The sequence below is a fragment of the Myxocyprinus asiaticus genome, chromosome 19, assembly GCF_019703515.2.
Source record: "Myxocyprinus asiaticus isolate MX2 ecotype Aquarium Trade chromosome 19, UBuf_Myxa_2, whole genome shotgun sequence".
In the NCBI taxonomy this organism is placed as follows: Eukaryota; Metazoa; Chordata; class Actinopteri; order Cypriniformes; family Catostomidae; genus Myxocyprinus; species Myxocyprinus asiaticus.
In genome coordinates this window covers 32,143,466-32,161,243 of record NC_059362.1, presented here as the reverse complement: position 1 = coordinate 32,161,243, position 17,778 = coordinate 32,143,466, and the positions used below count along the sequence as shown (strand labels likewise).

Genomic DNA, 17,778 nt, shown 5'->3' with positions numbered 1-17,778 from the left:
TTCTCTGTTGATCTCTCTCATCAACAAGGCATTTATATCCACAGAACTGCCACTTACTGGATGTTTTTTGTTTTTGGCACCATTCTGAGTAAATTCTAGAGACTGTTGTGTGTGAAAATCCCAGGAGATCAGCAGTTACAGAAATACTCAGACCAGCCCATATGGCACCAACAATCATGCCACGGTCCAAATCACTGAGATCCCATTTTCCCCCATTCTGATGGTTGATATGAACATTAACTGAAGCTCGATTTGCATGTTTGTATGCACTGCACTGCTGCCACACTATTGGCTGATTAGATGCCAGGTGGGCTGGTTTGAGTATTTCTATAACTGCTGATCTCCTGGTATTTTCACACACAGCAGTCTTTAGAATTTACTCAGAATGGTGCCAAAAACAAAAAACATCCAGTAAGTGGTAGTTCTGTGGATGGAATTGCCTTGTTGATGAGAGAGGTCAACAGAGAATGGCCAGACTGGTACGAACTGACAAAGTCTATGGTAACTCAGATAACCACACTGTACAATTGTGGTGAGAACAATAGCATCTCAGAGTGCTATTCTGAGATGCGGGTTGGTGCTGTTTTGGTGGGACGAGGGGGACCTACACAATATTAGGCAGGTGGTTTTAATGTTGTGGCCGATCAGTATATCACATACATATACATGAATATACACTAATGTAGCATCGTCATGAGTCCTAAACCTCAATTATAAAAAACTGCTCTGAAAATGTGAAAAAGTGAACTAATGGCCCAGGTTATATAATTTTTAGTGACCTAATATTTTGCCCTCATAAATCATGGATTAGAAAGTAAACAGTCCTTATTATATAATCTTATTGTTCATAAAAATATGACTGATATGCTCATGAGATGTTTTTTGTGCTAAACTTAATCATATTACTGCTAAACAGTGATTTTCCACCTCATTGAAAATAGATTCATAATAGAAAACCAAAAATATTTAATGCACATTACGTTGCATTTTGTTCTGATACATTCTTGCAGTAGCTTCTTTCTCTAAATGTTGATTAAGTTAATAAAGTCAAGTAAGGGACTGAAGTGCACTAAGAGTGGCCAAAATATTAGATATATTAATGACTTAATCATATGCTCTGAGTTGCAGTAATCTACACTGTCCTTGCATCTTTTCCCTGGTTTGATGCTGCCTTATTGATACATACTGTATATGTGTGTTTTTCCCAAAGTCTCAACTGTCTTTTCCAACATCTCCAACATGCTGTTACAGAGTGGTTGCGGATAAGAGATGGTGCTGGTGTTGCTGTTCCTCTCCACTTTAAGGGCTAAGTAAGCAGTTGCATACTGATTCTGTCAAGGCAACAACTAGATACACAATCAGATGGTTCTTTGTCAGAGATTTTCATTGACTGTTATAGAGAGGAGCGACACAAGCACAAAAAAGTGAAAGCAAGCAGCCGGGGCAACCATGATGTTGGTTATGTTTGTGTAAAGACTATCTATGAATGACAGGATTAGGGTGAGTTAAGCAGATTACTACTAGCAGACCACCCCACCCCTAAGACACACACGCATGCACACACACACACACACATACAAACACAAAGTTAGAGAAAGTGAGAGGTGGGAGGAAAAAAGACCCACCAATGTGTTCACAATCAAAAGTAGCCCATATTTTTTTTTTAAATGAACATTATGCTCTTCACGGATCACACAGTATAGGCCAGTCTAAAAGTCAACTGACTCAAAATCATTTTGATTCACTCGATGAATCACTTGGTGATGCCTACAGAGAAATCCAGTGTGGGGCACTGTGTTTTTCAGTCTGGCACCCAACGTCATAAAAAACTAACATTTGAATGTGCAGTCATTCACCTGTCAAAAATCCTAATTTGTTTTCAGTGCACCGAGAATACCATTTAAAGGAGGACATGACAATTACTAATTGCGATTAGATACGCCCCCGTTCGCCACGTTTAGACCGAGAGTCAGGGCTCCCATATGGCCCCGAGCTACCGTGGGAATATTCATAATTAAACCTAAAATATGGGTGTCTACTGGCGGCGGACACAACACGGCACGCTGTTAAGGTCGAGATGTCAATGCTCACGCTCTCAAAGGGGTACAGTTGTGATTCTCCCAGTCCACGCAGGTGTCCCCTCCAGTCCAGAGCGCGCAGTCAGTAGAGAAGTTGCTTGAATTTTTCAAAGAGCACTCCGTCAAAAATGCTTGTCGTATTGTTGCCATAACTCTTTTTAGAATAATATATATATATATATATATATATATATATATATATATATATATATATATATATATATATATATCTTCTTCCTAGTCCCTATTGATGTTTAAACATCTAACCGATAAATAAGAATGCATTTTGCGCTGAAGACACTTTTTAAAATATTAAAAGAGAAAGAGTGCGCTGAAGTGATTTGTTCGCATCATGAGTGAGCGGCAGTAGCCTATATAGCATTCTTCTTGATTTAGAATTGAATACAAAAAATTTAAAAAATGCATAAAAATCCTCTATTTTAAACCTGTCAAGACGAGAACGCGATGTGTAGCTAATATTTGCGCTCGAGAGAGTCCTTCCTTGCAACAGGTGCACGCGCTTGATGGAGGGACCCAGAGAAGTACGAGCGAATACACATAGCGCACACCCACAGAAAATAACCAAAAAAAAAAAAAAAAAGTAATTATTTATACAAGTTATTAGAATATAAAATAGAAAAGTTTCAATTATTTACTATAGTCTGTGAGCATTTCAGTCAGATCAAGCCAATTCTTATCTAATCAGTTGTAAGGAGGTGGCAGGCTATTTGCAAACGTTTGATTTTAAACAGCCTTCCTGATTCTAAACCCGACTAATCAATTCCTATACAGCGCACCACTGGCCTTTGACAGCGTCTCAATACACTGTGTATGGAATATCACTTAATTCGCCTCTGTGACGTCATGCGTAAGCAGGAGTTGAAGCAGAAGGCAGGGAAAAGCTAAGTGGTCAAAGGAAGTTGGGCTCTCCTCCCACCCTCCTTCTCTCCCGCCCTCCTACTCTAATACATCTCATACATATTACCAAACCTTTAATCTGATGGTACACATCACAAAGTCACTCACCAAGGCTCAGGGTTGAGACACATTTCCCAGCTCTTGTTGTACTGTTTTTGAGCTGTACTGTGTGGGTGCTTGGCGTTTTTACCATAAGGTACACCAACTTTCCATGGCACTGAGAGACCAGGGACCGGCTTGGGCATCTTGTCTGTGGGGTTGCATCGATCTCATCAATCAACAATCAAACCAAATCTGGATTCTATTTGCTGAAGAGGAGCGACTTGGACACAATTATAGAAAGCACTTATAGAAACCAGCGCAACCGTCGGTCATCGCAAATCGGATGTTTAATTTATGCTCGTTTATTTTTTTTTAAGTCACGGTTTAAAGTGTTACACTCCCCTGGGCCTGAAAAGTTTCACTTTTCAACGCAGTTTTCTTGGAGCAGAAGTCTTCAACATGAGCAAGCCTGCTGGTTCAACAAGTGGTTGTTTGGATATTTTAAACGTCAAATCCAGTGAGTAGATTGTCTGTATTGTCGCGTTTATAATGTTGTTAGAAATAAATGATAAAGAACTTAATTGTTGTATGCGAAATACGTGTACGTGAAATTATTGTGTAGAGGATTCGCTGACAAAAAAAAAAAAAAAACACCAAACTCAGAGCTGCAAAACGTAAATCTAAATGTTTGTAAACTGTTGCCTACCTGGCTGCAACTCTGGCAGCATCTCAAATCAGGCAAAACACACAATATTTAAACATTTTCCTTAACCTTAGATGTGGGGGGGGGAAATAAATAAATAAATAAATAAATAAATAAAAATAATAATAATAATAATAATAATAATAATAATAATTATTATTATTATATATATATATATATATATATATATATATATATATATATATATATTATTATTATTATTATTATTATTATTATTAAGCCTATAGGCCTATAGACGTTATATATATATATAAGGCCTATAGGCGCAAAAAAGCTTAGAAAAGTTTTAAAGTATAAATAAAGTTAAAGTTCAAATAATGTTTTGACAGCTTTGTTTTCACGTCACAATTACTTTGCAACTAATATGCTACTTACTGAAATTCTGAAAATTAACAGTTTCTATTTTAACAGCCTGTAGAGTTTTAAAAAGTTATAATTTGCTCCAAAGGTATGCATAAACTATACGTAGTGTTGGTATTGTGAGAGCAAAGCTGATCTGAGTTTTCCTCATTAGGCTGTTTTAAGCATCTCGTTTGTCATTTATATAAGCCTCAGTTCATTTCAATGAAAGTGCTCTAATTTTCAACTATAATTAATATTGTGTTGGCAATTCATCCTTTAACAGCTGCAGACAAAATTCTCAATTTCCTGACATCAGGATACATTTTTTAAAATGATGATCATTGAGTATGATTAAAGGCAAGCCTGTAATACATTTGTGCAAATAAAAATAAGATGTGCCTCTGTTTGGCTTGTTTTTTTTAGGCTTAAATGAAATCGAGAAAAATGTTGAAAGTTTTAATTAACGTGATTAGCAACTTTTATATATTTCAAAAAATACTTAAGTAAAAGGCATTGAAATTAGGCAACTCAATCACAATTATTTCCAATGCACATTAATTAGTAATGCTTTTCCATGTAAAAAAAAAAAAAAAAAAAATGGAATTCTTTTAGATGAAATAAAAAACGAACATTTATGTACCCTTTTATTTCAGCCCAAATTAGTAGGCCAGTTTCCTTTAGGCCTTATATAAAAAATAAAAAAAAATAAAAAAAAATGAAAAGATTTCGTTTGAGGCCTAAACTTTTCGTTCATTATTCTGAACGTCTAGCCCAACTAAACAAGTTGGTGATGTTTAACACGTATTTCGCACATTATATTTCCCATTTAATAATGTATTAACGGTAGCATTATATAAAAACCTTTTTTTATTTTACAGGGGTAAATGTGCGCTGTTTGGGTGGTCGAAGGCCCATTAAGTTCAGAGTTTCTCACAGCTGCACGTAACCCAGTGCAGCAGGTTCCAAGGTTGATGCTGATTACAGTAATGAAATATGCCATGTCTTCAAACAATTACAGCGCACAATGCAACACACTGGGACCCCCAAAGGAGAAAGTTAAAGACGTGTACCCTTCGCTAAAGCAAACCCGCATTCAAAGTCTCTATGCGTTCCTTACCAACTCATTGAGCCATTTTAATTTCACACCTTTGTTCCAAAATTGTCATATTATGCGATGATTGCATTTGATGTATTTGAGGGACGGTAGGTCACTGTGACGTCTTGAAATAATAGTTGTCTGGTCTGATGCATTTCACTGCTAACACAAATAAAGCAACTGAGACTTTGTATTTATTTAAAATGCATTTGAAAAAATAGAAAGCGCTCGCTGATTTTGGGCACGTCATAATTTGAATGCGTGTGTTTGGAGAAATATTCAAGTTTCAAAACGATCCCGTGACAAAGCAACAAGTTGTCTCCATCACAAGAGAGGTTCTCTTTATTCCGCCATGCAAAATGCAAGTACCGACTGTTGCTGATGAAACAAGGTTAACTGAATCTACATTTTTTTTCAAGACTTTGACACATGGGCGAGTTTCCCACCACTCTGGCGTTTCAAAATAGCCTACTACACAAGTAAATCGTCCGTCACTTTCCCGTGAATTGATTAGTAAAGTCATATTATGAAATGAAAATGGCATTATAATGTTTGAAGGCTGAATCTATTTTTTAAAAATCCTACGAGGACCTATTAAAACATCTGGCATACACTGAAAGTGTGTTTTGCTTTCTAAAAATGTAACAGTTTTTCCCCTCCTCCTATTTCTTGTTTAGCAAGTCAAAGTGCATGAAGTCGTTTTCCTGCTCTGTCGTTACTGCTCTATCCGAATTCCCATGCTACCCCTTTATGACGGGTCACTGGGAAATCAGTGAGCAGGTGGACCTATGTCAGTGTAATTACATAGCCGTTACTCTAAACGACTCCCCCATATATGCAAATATACCTCTATTGACAGACTTAAATGCAGAAAAAAAAGTGTTTTGCGCACACAAGAAAAATCACAATTTTCATTTACTCCGATTTCATTTGCATACACTTCATTTGAGTCGCTGAAACGCGCTGGTGCGTATTATTCTCCTCTCCCGTGTCACTCCCTAATCCGCGAGCCTATAGACTGCGCGAAGAAAGCAGTTGTCGAGCTTCATTATGAAGCGGGGTTGGCAGCTTGTCGAGACCAGGCCAGTCAGACGAGGCTCAATGGGGAAATCATTAAGTTAACACTCTCCCTAATGTTGCCATTGTGCGCCTCTACTGAACATTGTTTTATGAGACCCGCGATATGAAGCTTCCCACCAACGTGCCCTCAACGTATGCCTAGGCCCCTATATGGTTTGCCAATTCCAGTGGACTGACACATTAAAAGTATGTCCTTTAACTCAGTATGTAACAACGATTGTTTGTTTAGTTATTGGGCTATTGATTGGGGACGGTCCCGAAAGGGTGTTGACTGGGATTTCTAAAACTTTGTCAAGTTAAAGTGAATACACTACAAATCTATAACAACTTAATACGAATATATAGGCCTGATCTTTTGTAGCATAGCCTACTTTTGGATTTAAATCACTTTTGATATGATCCTGTTTTGCCCGTCTTTTGAAAAAATAAATAAATAATAATAATAATAATAAAATAAGATACATTTCAGCACAAGTAGTCTACGTATTAGGCCAATGAGGTGACTTAATAATATATTCTTTCCCAGGTCGGATTCTGGACATTCCATGTAAAGTGTGTGGCGACCGAAGTTCTGGAAAGCACTACGGTGTATATGCGTGTGATGGCTGCTCGGGATTTTTCAAGAGGAGCATCAGGAGAAACAGAACGTATGTCTGCAAATCTGGCACACAGGTGAGCGCCTAATCAAATACAGCGAAGTGTTTGAACCATAACAGCATCAGCTAATTTGAACTAAGCAAGCGCGTCTAAGGACTAGATTACACCTCCAGTGATTTTCCTAATTGGAAGATTATCCCAGAAGTGAGCCCCCTCCCGCGCCTTTGAGGGCCCTTTGCCCCGTCTAGTGTAACAGGTGTAATCCAATCTAACGCACCGGCAGGACTGGGTGGATTTGGAGAGCGGTAGGCGGGATTGAGACTATTGGTCGTGCGGCGGGGGAGCGAGTCAATAGCCGTCATTACTCTGCAATTCCCACATAGCTGTGGAGCGGAGATCACTGGAGAATATAGTAGGCTGTAGCCTATTTGTATGCCATTACTGCTAAAACGAAACCTTCTGTATTTTCTTATTCTTCCGATCTTTTCTTCTCTCTTTTTTTCTTCTCAGGGTGGTTGTCCAGTAGACAAGACACACAGAAACCAGTGTCGTGCTTGTCGCTTGAAAAAGTGCCTAGAAGTGAATATGAATAAAGATGGTAAGTGCGTGCTAGTTGATCTTTTTCATTCTTTTTTCTTTTCAAGACATATAAGTTAGCCTAATAGAAAATTAGTTTGTGCCTATATGGCTGCAATCCCCTTTGTTAGATGCAGATAACTTTTTCCGTTGCAATACTTTTTTCTTTCTTCCATATGATTAAAAGAACTAACTGCATATCACTCGTATATCAATACAGCCGTGCAGCATGAGAGAGGACCGAGGACGTCAACCATTCGGAAGCAGGTGGCTCTGTATTTCCGAGGGCATAAAGAGGTGAACGGTTCGTCAGCTCACTTTCCATCCACGTCTATCCCGGGGCCGCCGTTTTTCACAACAGTAACGCAACTGGAGCCTCACAATCTGGAGTTAAACACGGTCACCACTACACCGGAGCGACAAGCCATTGTGGGACTCGCTCAGCCCACACCGAAGGTAAAACATGTTGCGTTACAACAATGTATACTTTCATTACCAAAGGTTTATTCATTTAGTTATAGTTAAACTCCTAATTTAACTCATATTTAAAGTTGTTTGATAACTTTTTTCCTCTATGGTCATCTGATCGATTTGCAGTATCCTCATGAAGTTAGTGGCACTCCCATGTACCTGTATGAAGTGGCGACTGAGTCTGTGTGCGAGTCAGCGGCGCGCCTGCTCTTCATGAGTATTAAATGGGCCAAGAGTGTTCCGGCCTTTTCTACGCTCCCTTTACCTGACCAGGTAAACAAGTCCCTCCATATTAAAGCATCAGTGTTTTAAAATTGCACTCTGGGGCGAAATTTAAGCCTAAATCCAACACAAATTTACAGCGATTAACCTATTTAATCCCAAATTTCCCCAGCTGAGTTGGCACATGTATTTTACTCATTGGATAGCCCAATGAAAGAAACTATGCCTTATCTAAAAAAGAATTATATTTATATAATATATATATATATATATATATTCTTTTTTTTTTTTTTTTTTTTTTTTTTGAAAAGTTAGTGAAATTATGAGATTTATTATTGGTCACAATTGTTACCAGTGCTGTGGGAAAATACAGAATACAATACAGTCAGTTTTCTCAGTTGCTCAATAGGACCCAAGAGGAAATTGCAAATAATGAAGTTACAATTTTATACACTGGTGGCCAAAAGTTTGGAATAATGTACAGATTTAGCTGTTTCAGAAGGAAATTGGTACTTTAATTCACCAAAGTGGCATTCAACTCATCACAAAGTATAGTCAGGACATTACTGATGTAAAAAACAGCACCATCACTATTTGAAAAAAGTCATTTTTGATCAAATCTAGACAGTCCCATTTCCAGCAGACATCACTCCAACACCTTATCCTTGAGTAATCATACTGAATTGCTAATTTGGTACTAGAAAATCACTTGCCATTATATCAAACACAGCTGAAAGCTATTTGGTTCGTTAAATGAAGCTTAACATTGTCTTTGTGTTTGTTTTTGAGTTGCCACATTATGCAATAGACTGGCATGTCTTAAGGTCAATATTAGGTCAAAAATAGCAAAAAAAGAAACAGCTTTCTCTAGAAGGAATGAAGGCTATACAATGCTTGAAATTGCCAAAAAACTGAAGATTTCATACAAAGGTGTACACTACAGTCTTCAAAGACAAAAGACAACAAGGACAGAAAGAGATGTGGAAAGCCCAGATGTACACCTAAACAAGATGATAAGTACATCAGTGTCTCTATTTTGAGAAATATATGCCTCACATGTCCTCAGCTGACAGCTTCATTGAATTCTACCTGCTCAACATCAGTTTCATGTGCAACAGTAAAGAGAAGACTCTGGGGTGCAGGCCTTATGGGAAGAATTGCAAAGAAAAAGCCACTTTTGAAACAGAAAAACAAAAAGAAAATGTTTGAGTGAGCAAAGAAATTGGACCACAGATAACTGGAAAAGAGTGTTATGGATCTTAACCCCATTGAGCTTTTGTGGGATCAGCTAGACTGTAAGGTGCGTGAGAAGTGCCCGACAAGGCAGCCACATCTATGGCAAGTGCTACAGGAAGTGTGGGGTGAAATGTCACCTTAGTATCTGGACAAACAGACAGATAGAATGCCAAGGATCTGCAATTTTATAATGGGAGGCAACCAGTGGCCTATTCAAAAATGGGTCTCTGTATTTCTCATCAATCACATACATGTTTACGTGTCCTGTGAGCATGATTTATATGAGGCTGAGCAATCTTATTAATAAATCAATAATAGAACCTTTAAACATTACATGCACAAAATATAGTAGTTGCAAGTGTATCATGACAGGTTTTATTTGCTTGCTTTTATGGAGTTTTGACCAACTTGTTGAATTTATTGGCTCTGGTCATGTGACTATTTGCACCACTCATGTAAAAAGATTCACATGAAATCAAGACAGTCTGCACAATTGAGAGTCATTTACAATTGACAACCCTTTGTAAAATACATCAACAACTCTTTTAGACCCTTCAAATTTCAAACTAAATTTCAGCCACAATTGTAACTGATGGGATTAAATAATTATTTTCCCACCTTATTTTAACTATAATTATGTCCTCAAGAGGAAACTAAATCCAGATGTTAGGTAAATGTGTGTGTGTGTTTTACATACATTAATGAAAACTATTTATTTTATTTTATTAAATGTTTTTTTTTTTTTTTTTGTAGCTGATCCTTTTAGAAGACGCATGGAGGGAACTATTCGTATTGGGCATAGCGCAGTGGGCCATTCCTGTGGACTCCAGCACTCTCCTAGCAGTTTCAGGTAGGCCATGCAACATGTGATGTCTCCAGCAATGATGGAGCTGTCGTTGGCTATTATCAAAGCTGAAATAGGCATCTTACTATTTAAAGACATGACAAAGGGCTATTGTCGTTTCTGTTTTGGGCTATACTGTTATTAACAAACTTATTTTCATACTTTGATTTATCCAACATGTTTGGTCATCTCTTAGGAATGAACACAGACAACACAGATTCACAGAGGCTAAACAAGATAGTCTCAGAGATCCAGGCGCTGCAGGAGGTAGTGACACGTTTCAGACAGCTTAGGCTGGATGCAACAGAGTTTGCGTGCCTAAAGTGCATCGTCACCTTCAAAGCAGGTAAAGCAAAATAAATAAATACATAAAAAATATTAAAACAAAGTAGCTTTAATAAAATGTACAGTATATAATATTCAAACATTAAAAATAAAAAAATTGCATGAAAGTTTATTCAAATGTAATATTTTTTATTGCTACGCATGTGACAGCTATGACCAATCAGTTTAAAACTTATTTTTGTTCTTGCACAGTTCCAACACACAGTGGTTCGGAACTGAGTAGATTTCGCAACGCAAGTGCCATTGCAGCCCTTCAAGATGAGGCCCAGCTGACTCTCAACAGCTACATTCACACCAGGTATAGCTAAAACTTCCTGAAACCCGGGAAAACTAACATGCATGTAAAAAAAAAAAAACAGTAAATAAAGTTTTAATGTAGCCTAATGTTTGTGTTTCAGGTACCCCACTCAGCCGTGTCGTTTTGGGAAACTGTTGTTACTCTTGCCCGCTCTACGTTCAGTTAGTCCATCCACCATTGAAGAGGTGTTCTTCAAAAAAACAATCGGAAATGTCCCAATCACACGATTGCTCTCCGATATGTACAAGTCCAGTGATATATGAGCTATACTGATGACAAAGAAAACATTGCAACTTTGACCTTGACATTCACATGGACGCTGAGATGCTGCAGATGTTCGTTGAAGCCCTAATGTGATACTTCACACACTTGTTTGGATAATAAAGCATTACCAATGTCCAGATGTTTTTTACGCAGGGAAATGAAAAAAGACTGAATCTCCACTGGTTAGAAAAAAAAAGAACATTTAACCAAATTCTAAACAGTAATTTTCTAATTGATTTACTTTTAAAATATTTAAGTTCGTTTATGGAAGTAACTTAACAAGCTTTATCTGTTCTTGTTCTGTCAAGATTAAAAACAAAAGTATCTTAGTTTGTAATCATATGTTTGAATGGAGTGTCCGTGAGGTTATGTACAATCATTCATTGCGACGGGATGTTTCATTGTGTCCAGATGATCAGCTGCCTTACGGCCAATGGTGTTTTATTTCAGCATTGCTTTTATGATTTGTGTGTAATGTCCACAAGAACTTTGAAAGAAACCAAAAAAATAAAGAAACCATGAAGTAGCATTGCAGGAAAGTAGATGCTGTCCCTTTGACATGAGCCACAACTGTTATAAGAATATGTTCTTATAGGTCATTTCTCCAGCAGTTCCAGTTGTAATCAAATACACCTGAACCAGCTAATCAAAGTCTTCAGGTTACTTAAAGTACACGAGTGTAGAGGGTTGGAATTAAACTCTGCAGGACTGAGCACCACTGACTTCATGCATCACGTAATTACTCATTCAGGTGACTGGGAGGCCACAGCACCCTTGTGACCTTAATATAAGATTAGGGTTCACATGCAGGGCATTTAAAATCCTCTGGATATTTTTGTTGGAATTGTATGCCCACACTACAAATGTAATTTAATTGATGTTTAAAACCTGTTTCTGCTCTATAAGAGGCCCATATCAGAGGCCACCATATAAAACCTTTCTTTGAGTAGTTACTAACACTGGAAAAGAGACACGATCAGCACTTGGAATTATTATTTTATTTTTTTTGTAGTTTGTAAATACATTTCTGTTTGTACAGTGATAATGTTTGTGAACGTTGTTCAAAAATATGAAAATAAATATTGAATATTGATGGCCTGGTCCTTCAACCACTGCAGTGTTTTGGGGGGTTTCTATGGCTTCTTTTTACAGCAGGAAAAAAGGTCAGTTTCACCCTAAACAGGGTACTAAATGGGGATAGAAAGAGGTTCATGTCTGTACGTAAGTGCATATTGAACCACTGCCGATACAATACCCTGGACCTTGAGTGAAGTTGCTGTGCCTAGCATGGCTCAGGGTTTCAAGCACTCTTTCATAAATCAAGGGCTTTGCCTAAATTGCATTTTTTTTTTTTTATCTTCGTTTTTTGATAGAGAGGACACAATAGATAGAAACATGATTGCGATAACAACTTTAAATCCAATTTAGCCTACTCCTTTTTAATGGGCTGCACTGATTTGGAACGAACTCCAAGGTTACAGGAGCCAAGCGACTGTGTCCTTCCCTTTACCTTAGCTAGTATTGTCATGCATCGACTCTCTGCACTGAGAAAAATTAAGTGTTGGAATTTACTTAAAATATATATATATAGCATTTTTGCATCACGCTTTTTAAGCAAATTCAACTTATGGTCATTTAATGTCAACTTAACTAGAAAACCTATTAGATATGCACAAATGTAACAGTTAATTCAACTTTATTTACTTGAAGATGTCACACAAATAAGATTTAACAACTAATAGCACACTGTTTCAAATGAACTTTAATATAATGGTTTATACTTCATTTAATTGGCTCAAAAGAAAATAATGACTGAGGTCAGTCATTAAACATTTGATTCCCAAAGAAGTGCAGATAAAGCTGCACTTCAGCTTGCGCCAGGTAAAATAACATTAATTGAACAGGATCCAACTTTACTAAAGGAAACACTAATCACCCTAATGTTTACTTTAAGAAACATATAATTTTAGTAAAACAACATCAATTATACAAAAAGAGCTAAAATCTCTATGAATTTGTAATAAAAACTAATTAAATGCCCAATAAGTTCCTTTTAAACAAAAAACTTGCTTAAATTACTCGGGGTATTCCCCACAACCTCAGTTCTGTACTTGATCTTTTGAGTTAGTAGTACTTAAAATCTTAATTTTATGGACTTTTAAGCCAAAGTTCAAGGACCTCACAATTATTCTTTTACTATATACAGTTGTGCTCAAAAGTTTGCATACCCTGGCAGAAATTGTGAAATTTTGGCATTGATTTTGAAAATATGACTGAGCATGCAAAAAAAAAAACTGTCTTTTATTTAAGGATAGTGATCATATGAAGCCATTTATTATCACATAGTTGTTTGGCTCCTTTTTAAATCGTAATGATAACAGAAATCACCCAAATGGCCCTGATCAAAAGTTTACATACCCTTGAATGTTTGGCCTTGTTACAGACACACAAGGTGACACACACAGGTTTAAATGGCAATTAAAGGTTAATTTCCCACACCTGTGCCTTTTTAAATTGCAATTAGTGTCTGTGTATAAATAGTCAATGAGTTTGTTAGCTCTCACATGGATGAACTGAGCAGGCTAGATACTGAGCCATGGGAAATAGAAAAGAACTGTCAAAAGACCTGCATAACAAGGTAATGGAACTTTATAAAGATGGAAAAGGATATAAAAAGATATCCAAAGCCTTGAAAATGCCAGTCAGTACTGTTCAATCACTTATTAAGAAGTGGAAAATTCAGGGATCTCTTGATACCAAGCCAAGGTCAGGTAGACCAAGAAAGATTTCAGCCACAACTGCCAGAAGAATTGTTCGGGATACAAAGAAAAACCCACAGGTAACCTCAGGAGAAATACAGGCTGCTCTGGAAAAAGACGGTGTGGTTGTTTCAAGGACTGTGGTTGTTCCATTAGTTTTGACAGTTCTCTTCTGCTCCCCATGGCTCAGTATCTAGCCTGCTCAGTGCATCCAAGTGAGAGCAAACAAACTCATTGACTATTTATACACAGACACTAATTGCAATTTAAAAAGCCACAGGTGTGGAAAATTAACCTTTAATTGCCATTTAAACCTGTGTGTGTCACTTTGTGTGTCTGTAACAAGGCCAAACATTCAAGGGTATGTAAAATTTTGATCAGGGCCATTTGGGTGATTTCTGTTATCATTATGATTTAAAAAGGAGCCAAACAACTATGTGATAATAAATGGCTTCATATGATCACTATCCTTAAATAAAAGACAGTTTTCTTTTTTTTTTTTTTGCATGATCAGTCATATTTTCAAAATTAAGGCCAAAAATTCACAATTTCTGCCAGGATATGCAAACGTTTGAGCACCACTGTATATCACTCCAAGTTCACCTTATAATTAATACTTTGTGTTGTACAAATTAATGTAAATTAAGTAAAGATAAAAATGTTATATGTAATTTTCTGAGTAGAAACTTATTTTCTTAACTATTTTTTTCCTTTAATATTTGCATCCTGTCTACTATAGGCAGGAGAATGCAACATCTTGTACAGCAATTAGTAACAATGCAAACACAACTGTTTTCCAATGACATTGCAGATTACGCTCTTAAAGTAATAGTTCACCCAAAAATTAAATTTCTCTCATCATTTACTCACCCTTATGCCATCCCAGATGTGTATGACTTTGTGTATGGCAGACCACAAACAAAGCTTTGTGAATAGGGTCCAAAACTTTGAAGCTCCAAAGAAAACAACAACATAAAGGCAGCTTAAAAGTAATCCATCAGACTCCAGCGTTTTAATCCATGTCTTCTGAAGCGATCCAGTCAGTGTTGGATGAGAGCAGACCATTATATTTCATATTTTCACTCTAAATCTTTACAACAACAGTCTCCTTGATGATCTTAATTTCAAGATCGATTACTTCCTAACGCTCTGCGCATGTTTCAAGCACTATGAAATGTAATTGAGCTTGAAATCATGATCATGATTAGACTGCAATGGCAAGATGTACAGTGAAAAAGGGAGTTACATTTTGGTCTGTTCTAACTCAGTCGAATAAATCGTTTAAGACCCGTACTGTTAAAGATTTTCTTGTCAAAAAACCGTAAAGAACTGGCAGCAGGGTTGCCAGCATGTTACTGTAAAATTAACGGTGTCTTGCTGTTGCTGAAATTAACAGCTAGATACTGTTTTTACAGCTACAGTATACAACTGTAATTTAGCAGCATATAGCATAATTACATACTATCTACTGTTGTTGAAATTAACAGCTATGTTCCCAGCATGCACTGCGGCATGAAGAAATTACTTCTATTTTTTTACTATTTACCGGTTTATTTTGATGATGTTTTTGTTGTAGTCTAAGTTACTTGTATTCTAATGTTCAGCTTTTACTTTTTTACGTAAAAGTATGTTTGTTAACTGTCAACATTGTTGCATTTTGTACGCCGAGAGTTGATTTCTGTGTCTAGATAACTTGATCTAAATTATCAAACACTCAATTTGCTGATATCATTTTGCTGAAATATCCTTTACTGTTTTTGCTTTTATGTTTTTATGTGTAATGCATCACTATTGCCACATATCGTGCCATTTGCAAGGTATGATCAATCATTCAGTATGACCTTAGGTTTTGTCTTTCAAGTAGCACAGTGCAACACCTTGTGTTTTACTTCAACACAAATTGACTGACTGGAAAAACATAATATAATAATAAAGAAGGTCCAAGGTGCCAGCTCAAGAGGACACTAATCACCATAATGGTGACTTCAGACAAAACACAACTATTGATAACAAAAAAGCAACACTAAATTAAACTAAGACTTCTATTAAGTCTGAATAAAAACTTTTGTACGTGTTTTTATTTATTTGTAAAATTTTTGTAGCCTCAATGCATTGCCAAAGCATACATACATATTCAAGCGCAAAGGCTTATAAGTATTTCACAATTATAACCCACAATGCAGTGCTATACTGTTATTTTACTGTGTACAGGTTGTTGTTTTTTTTTTCATAAAAAAATACACTGTTCAATCCTGGCAAAATTGTAAATTTAATATGTACACTGCTTCAAAGGTTGATTTTTTTTTATTTGACTTCTCATTAGACAGACAAGTGAAGGCTGATGTGAGATGATAAAGAACAGAGGAGTTGGTCAGAAACATCATGAACACTAACCATATGCCACAAACTAAAATTTTCATGGGGGGGGGGGTTAAAATACACGTTTCAAAATGTCACTATAGCTTATACCAAGATGATATCATGATTTTAAATGTTCATTTCCCCCTAATGCCTTGCATAGAACAGCTATTTACCGTAAAACTAGTCACTTCACAGTGAGCCTGCTCTTGATCTCCCAGAATGCAACATGTTTACAGCAAACTACTGTATTTAAGAATCACAGTAGATTGCTGTAGGAATTTGGCTGTAAATTGACAGCAATTTTTTACAGTGCGGATTAAACCACTGGAGTACTAAAGATTACTTTTATGCTGCCTTTGTATTTTTAGGAGCTTCACATTTTGGTCACCATTCACTTGCATTGTATGGACCTACAGAACTATACTTCTAAAAATCTTTGTTTGTGTTCTTCAGAAGAAAGAAAGTCATACACATCTGGGATGGCATGAGGGGGTGTAAATGATGAGAGAATTTGACTTTTCGGGTGAACTATTCCTTTAAAATACCTGTATACTTAGTTGTGCCTATCTAACAAGGATAATACTGCCTGCTGTCCAATTCAAAATGCATCATCAGACATAAGTAGAATTTGAGAGTAATGCTAAAGGAGCTATAAGGTTCAGAGGTGCCGAACAGAAGCCGAATAATTTTCCCTACTATAACTAGGAAAGTGCATATAATTTACAGAAATTAAGCCTGACAAACAATTTCACTTTTATTATTATGCTATTGGATATGTGCTATTTGTCGCTCTGTTGTAAAGTCACTTAAAGTTAAAGAATTAGGCTATTAACTGAATATGTGTAGGCCTATTCTAAGTAGACCACATAAATGCTAAATAGCCTGTACATTTAAACACTATGTTAAGTGAAAATGTGTTTTTGGGTGGTATAACACCGATTGTTTCATAGAAAGATGCATGTCGCACAACTGTAATGTAAATTACATTGTTTCATCACCAGGCGCACTTTACAGAAACATCATAACTCTAGAATCCTAGAAAATTAATACAATCTGTTTTGTACCCATGGCGATTTCAGAACCCTGAAATTGTCAGATATTAAAGGGATAGTTCACCAAAATAAAAATTGTCATCCTTTACTCATTCTTATATCGTTCCATACCCGTATGACTTTCTTCTGTTGAACACTTAAGGCAGAATGTTGACAAATTCAGTCACTATTCACTTTCATTATGCAGAAAGAAAAGCAGTGTCAACATTCTTCAATATCTCCTCATTCCACAGAAGAAAAAAGCCATACAGGTTTGGAACAACAAAAAGGTGAGTAAATGATTATTTTTATACTTTGGGTGAACTATCCCTTTAACTAAGGAATAGTTCACCCAAAAATAAAAATTCTCTCATCATTTACTCTCATACCATCCCAGATGTGTATGACTTTCTTTTTTCAGCAGAACACAAACAAAGATTTTTAGAAGAATATCTCAGCTCTGTAGGTCCATACAATGCAAGTGAATGGTGACC

General features: G+C 36.6%; 1 protein-coding gene across 1 annotated transcript; it reads left to right on the top strand.

Moving 5' to 3' along the window:
• Positions 1-3,353: 3,353 nt before the first annotated feature.
• On the top strand, positions 3,354-13,489 carry LOC127410444 (nuclear receptor subfamily 2 group E member 1-like). The gene is made up of 9 exons (XM_051645721.1): positions 3,354-3,555; positions 6,807-6,952; positions 7,388-7,475; positions 7,674-7,909; positions 8,051-8,197; positions 10,136-10,232; positions 10,423-10,572; positions 10,764-10,869; positions 10,970-13,489. Exons 1-9 carry the CDS (start codon positions 3,393-3,395, stop codon positions 11,130-11,132), a joined length of 1,296 nt encoding a protein of 431 aa, XP_051501681.1. The 5' UTR covers positions 3,354-3,392; the 3' UTR covers positions 11,133-13,489.
• The last annotated feature ends 4,289 nt before the right edge of the window (positions 13,490-17,778 follow it).

What these genes read in the sequence shown, in the direction of transcription:
- LOC127410444 (XM_051645721.1), top strand. Translation starts at nt 3,393, where the DNA reads ATGCTCGTTTATTTTTTTTTAAGTCACGGTTTAAAGTGTTACACTCCC. An exon ending in TCTGCAAATCTGGCACACAG is followed by an intron (nt 6,953 to 7,387) that starts GTGAGCGCCTAA and finishes TTTTCTTCTCAG; the next exon opens with GGTGGTTGTCCAGTAGACAA. An exon ending in TCGCTCAGCCCACACCGAAG is followed by an intron (nt 7,910 to 8,050) that starts GTAAAACATGTT and finishes ATCGATTTGCAG; the next exon opens with TATCCTCATGAAGTTAGTGG.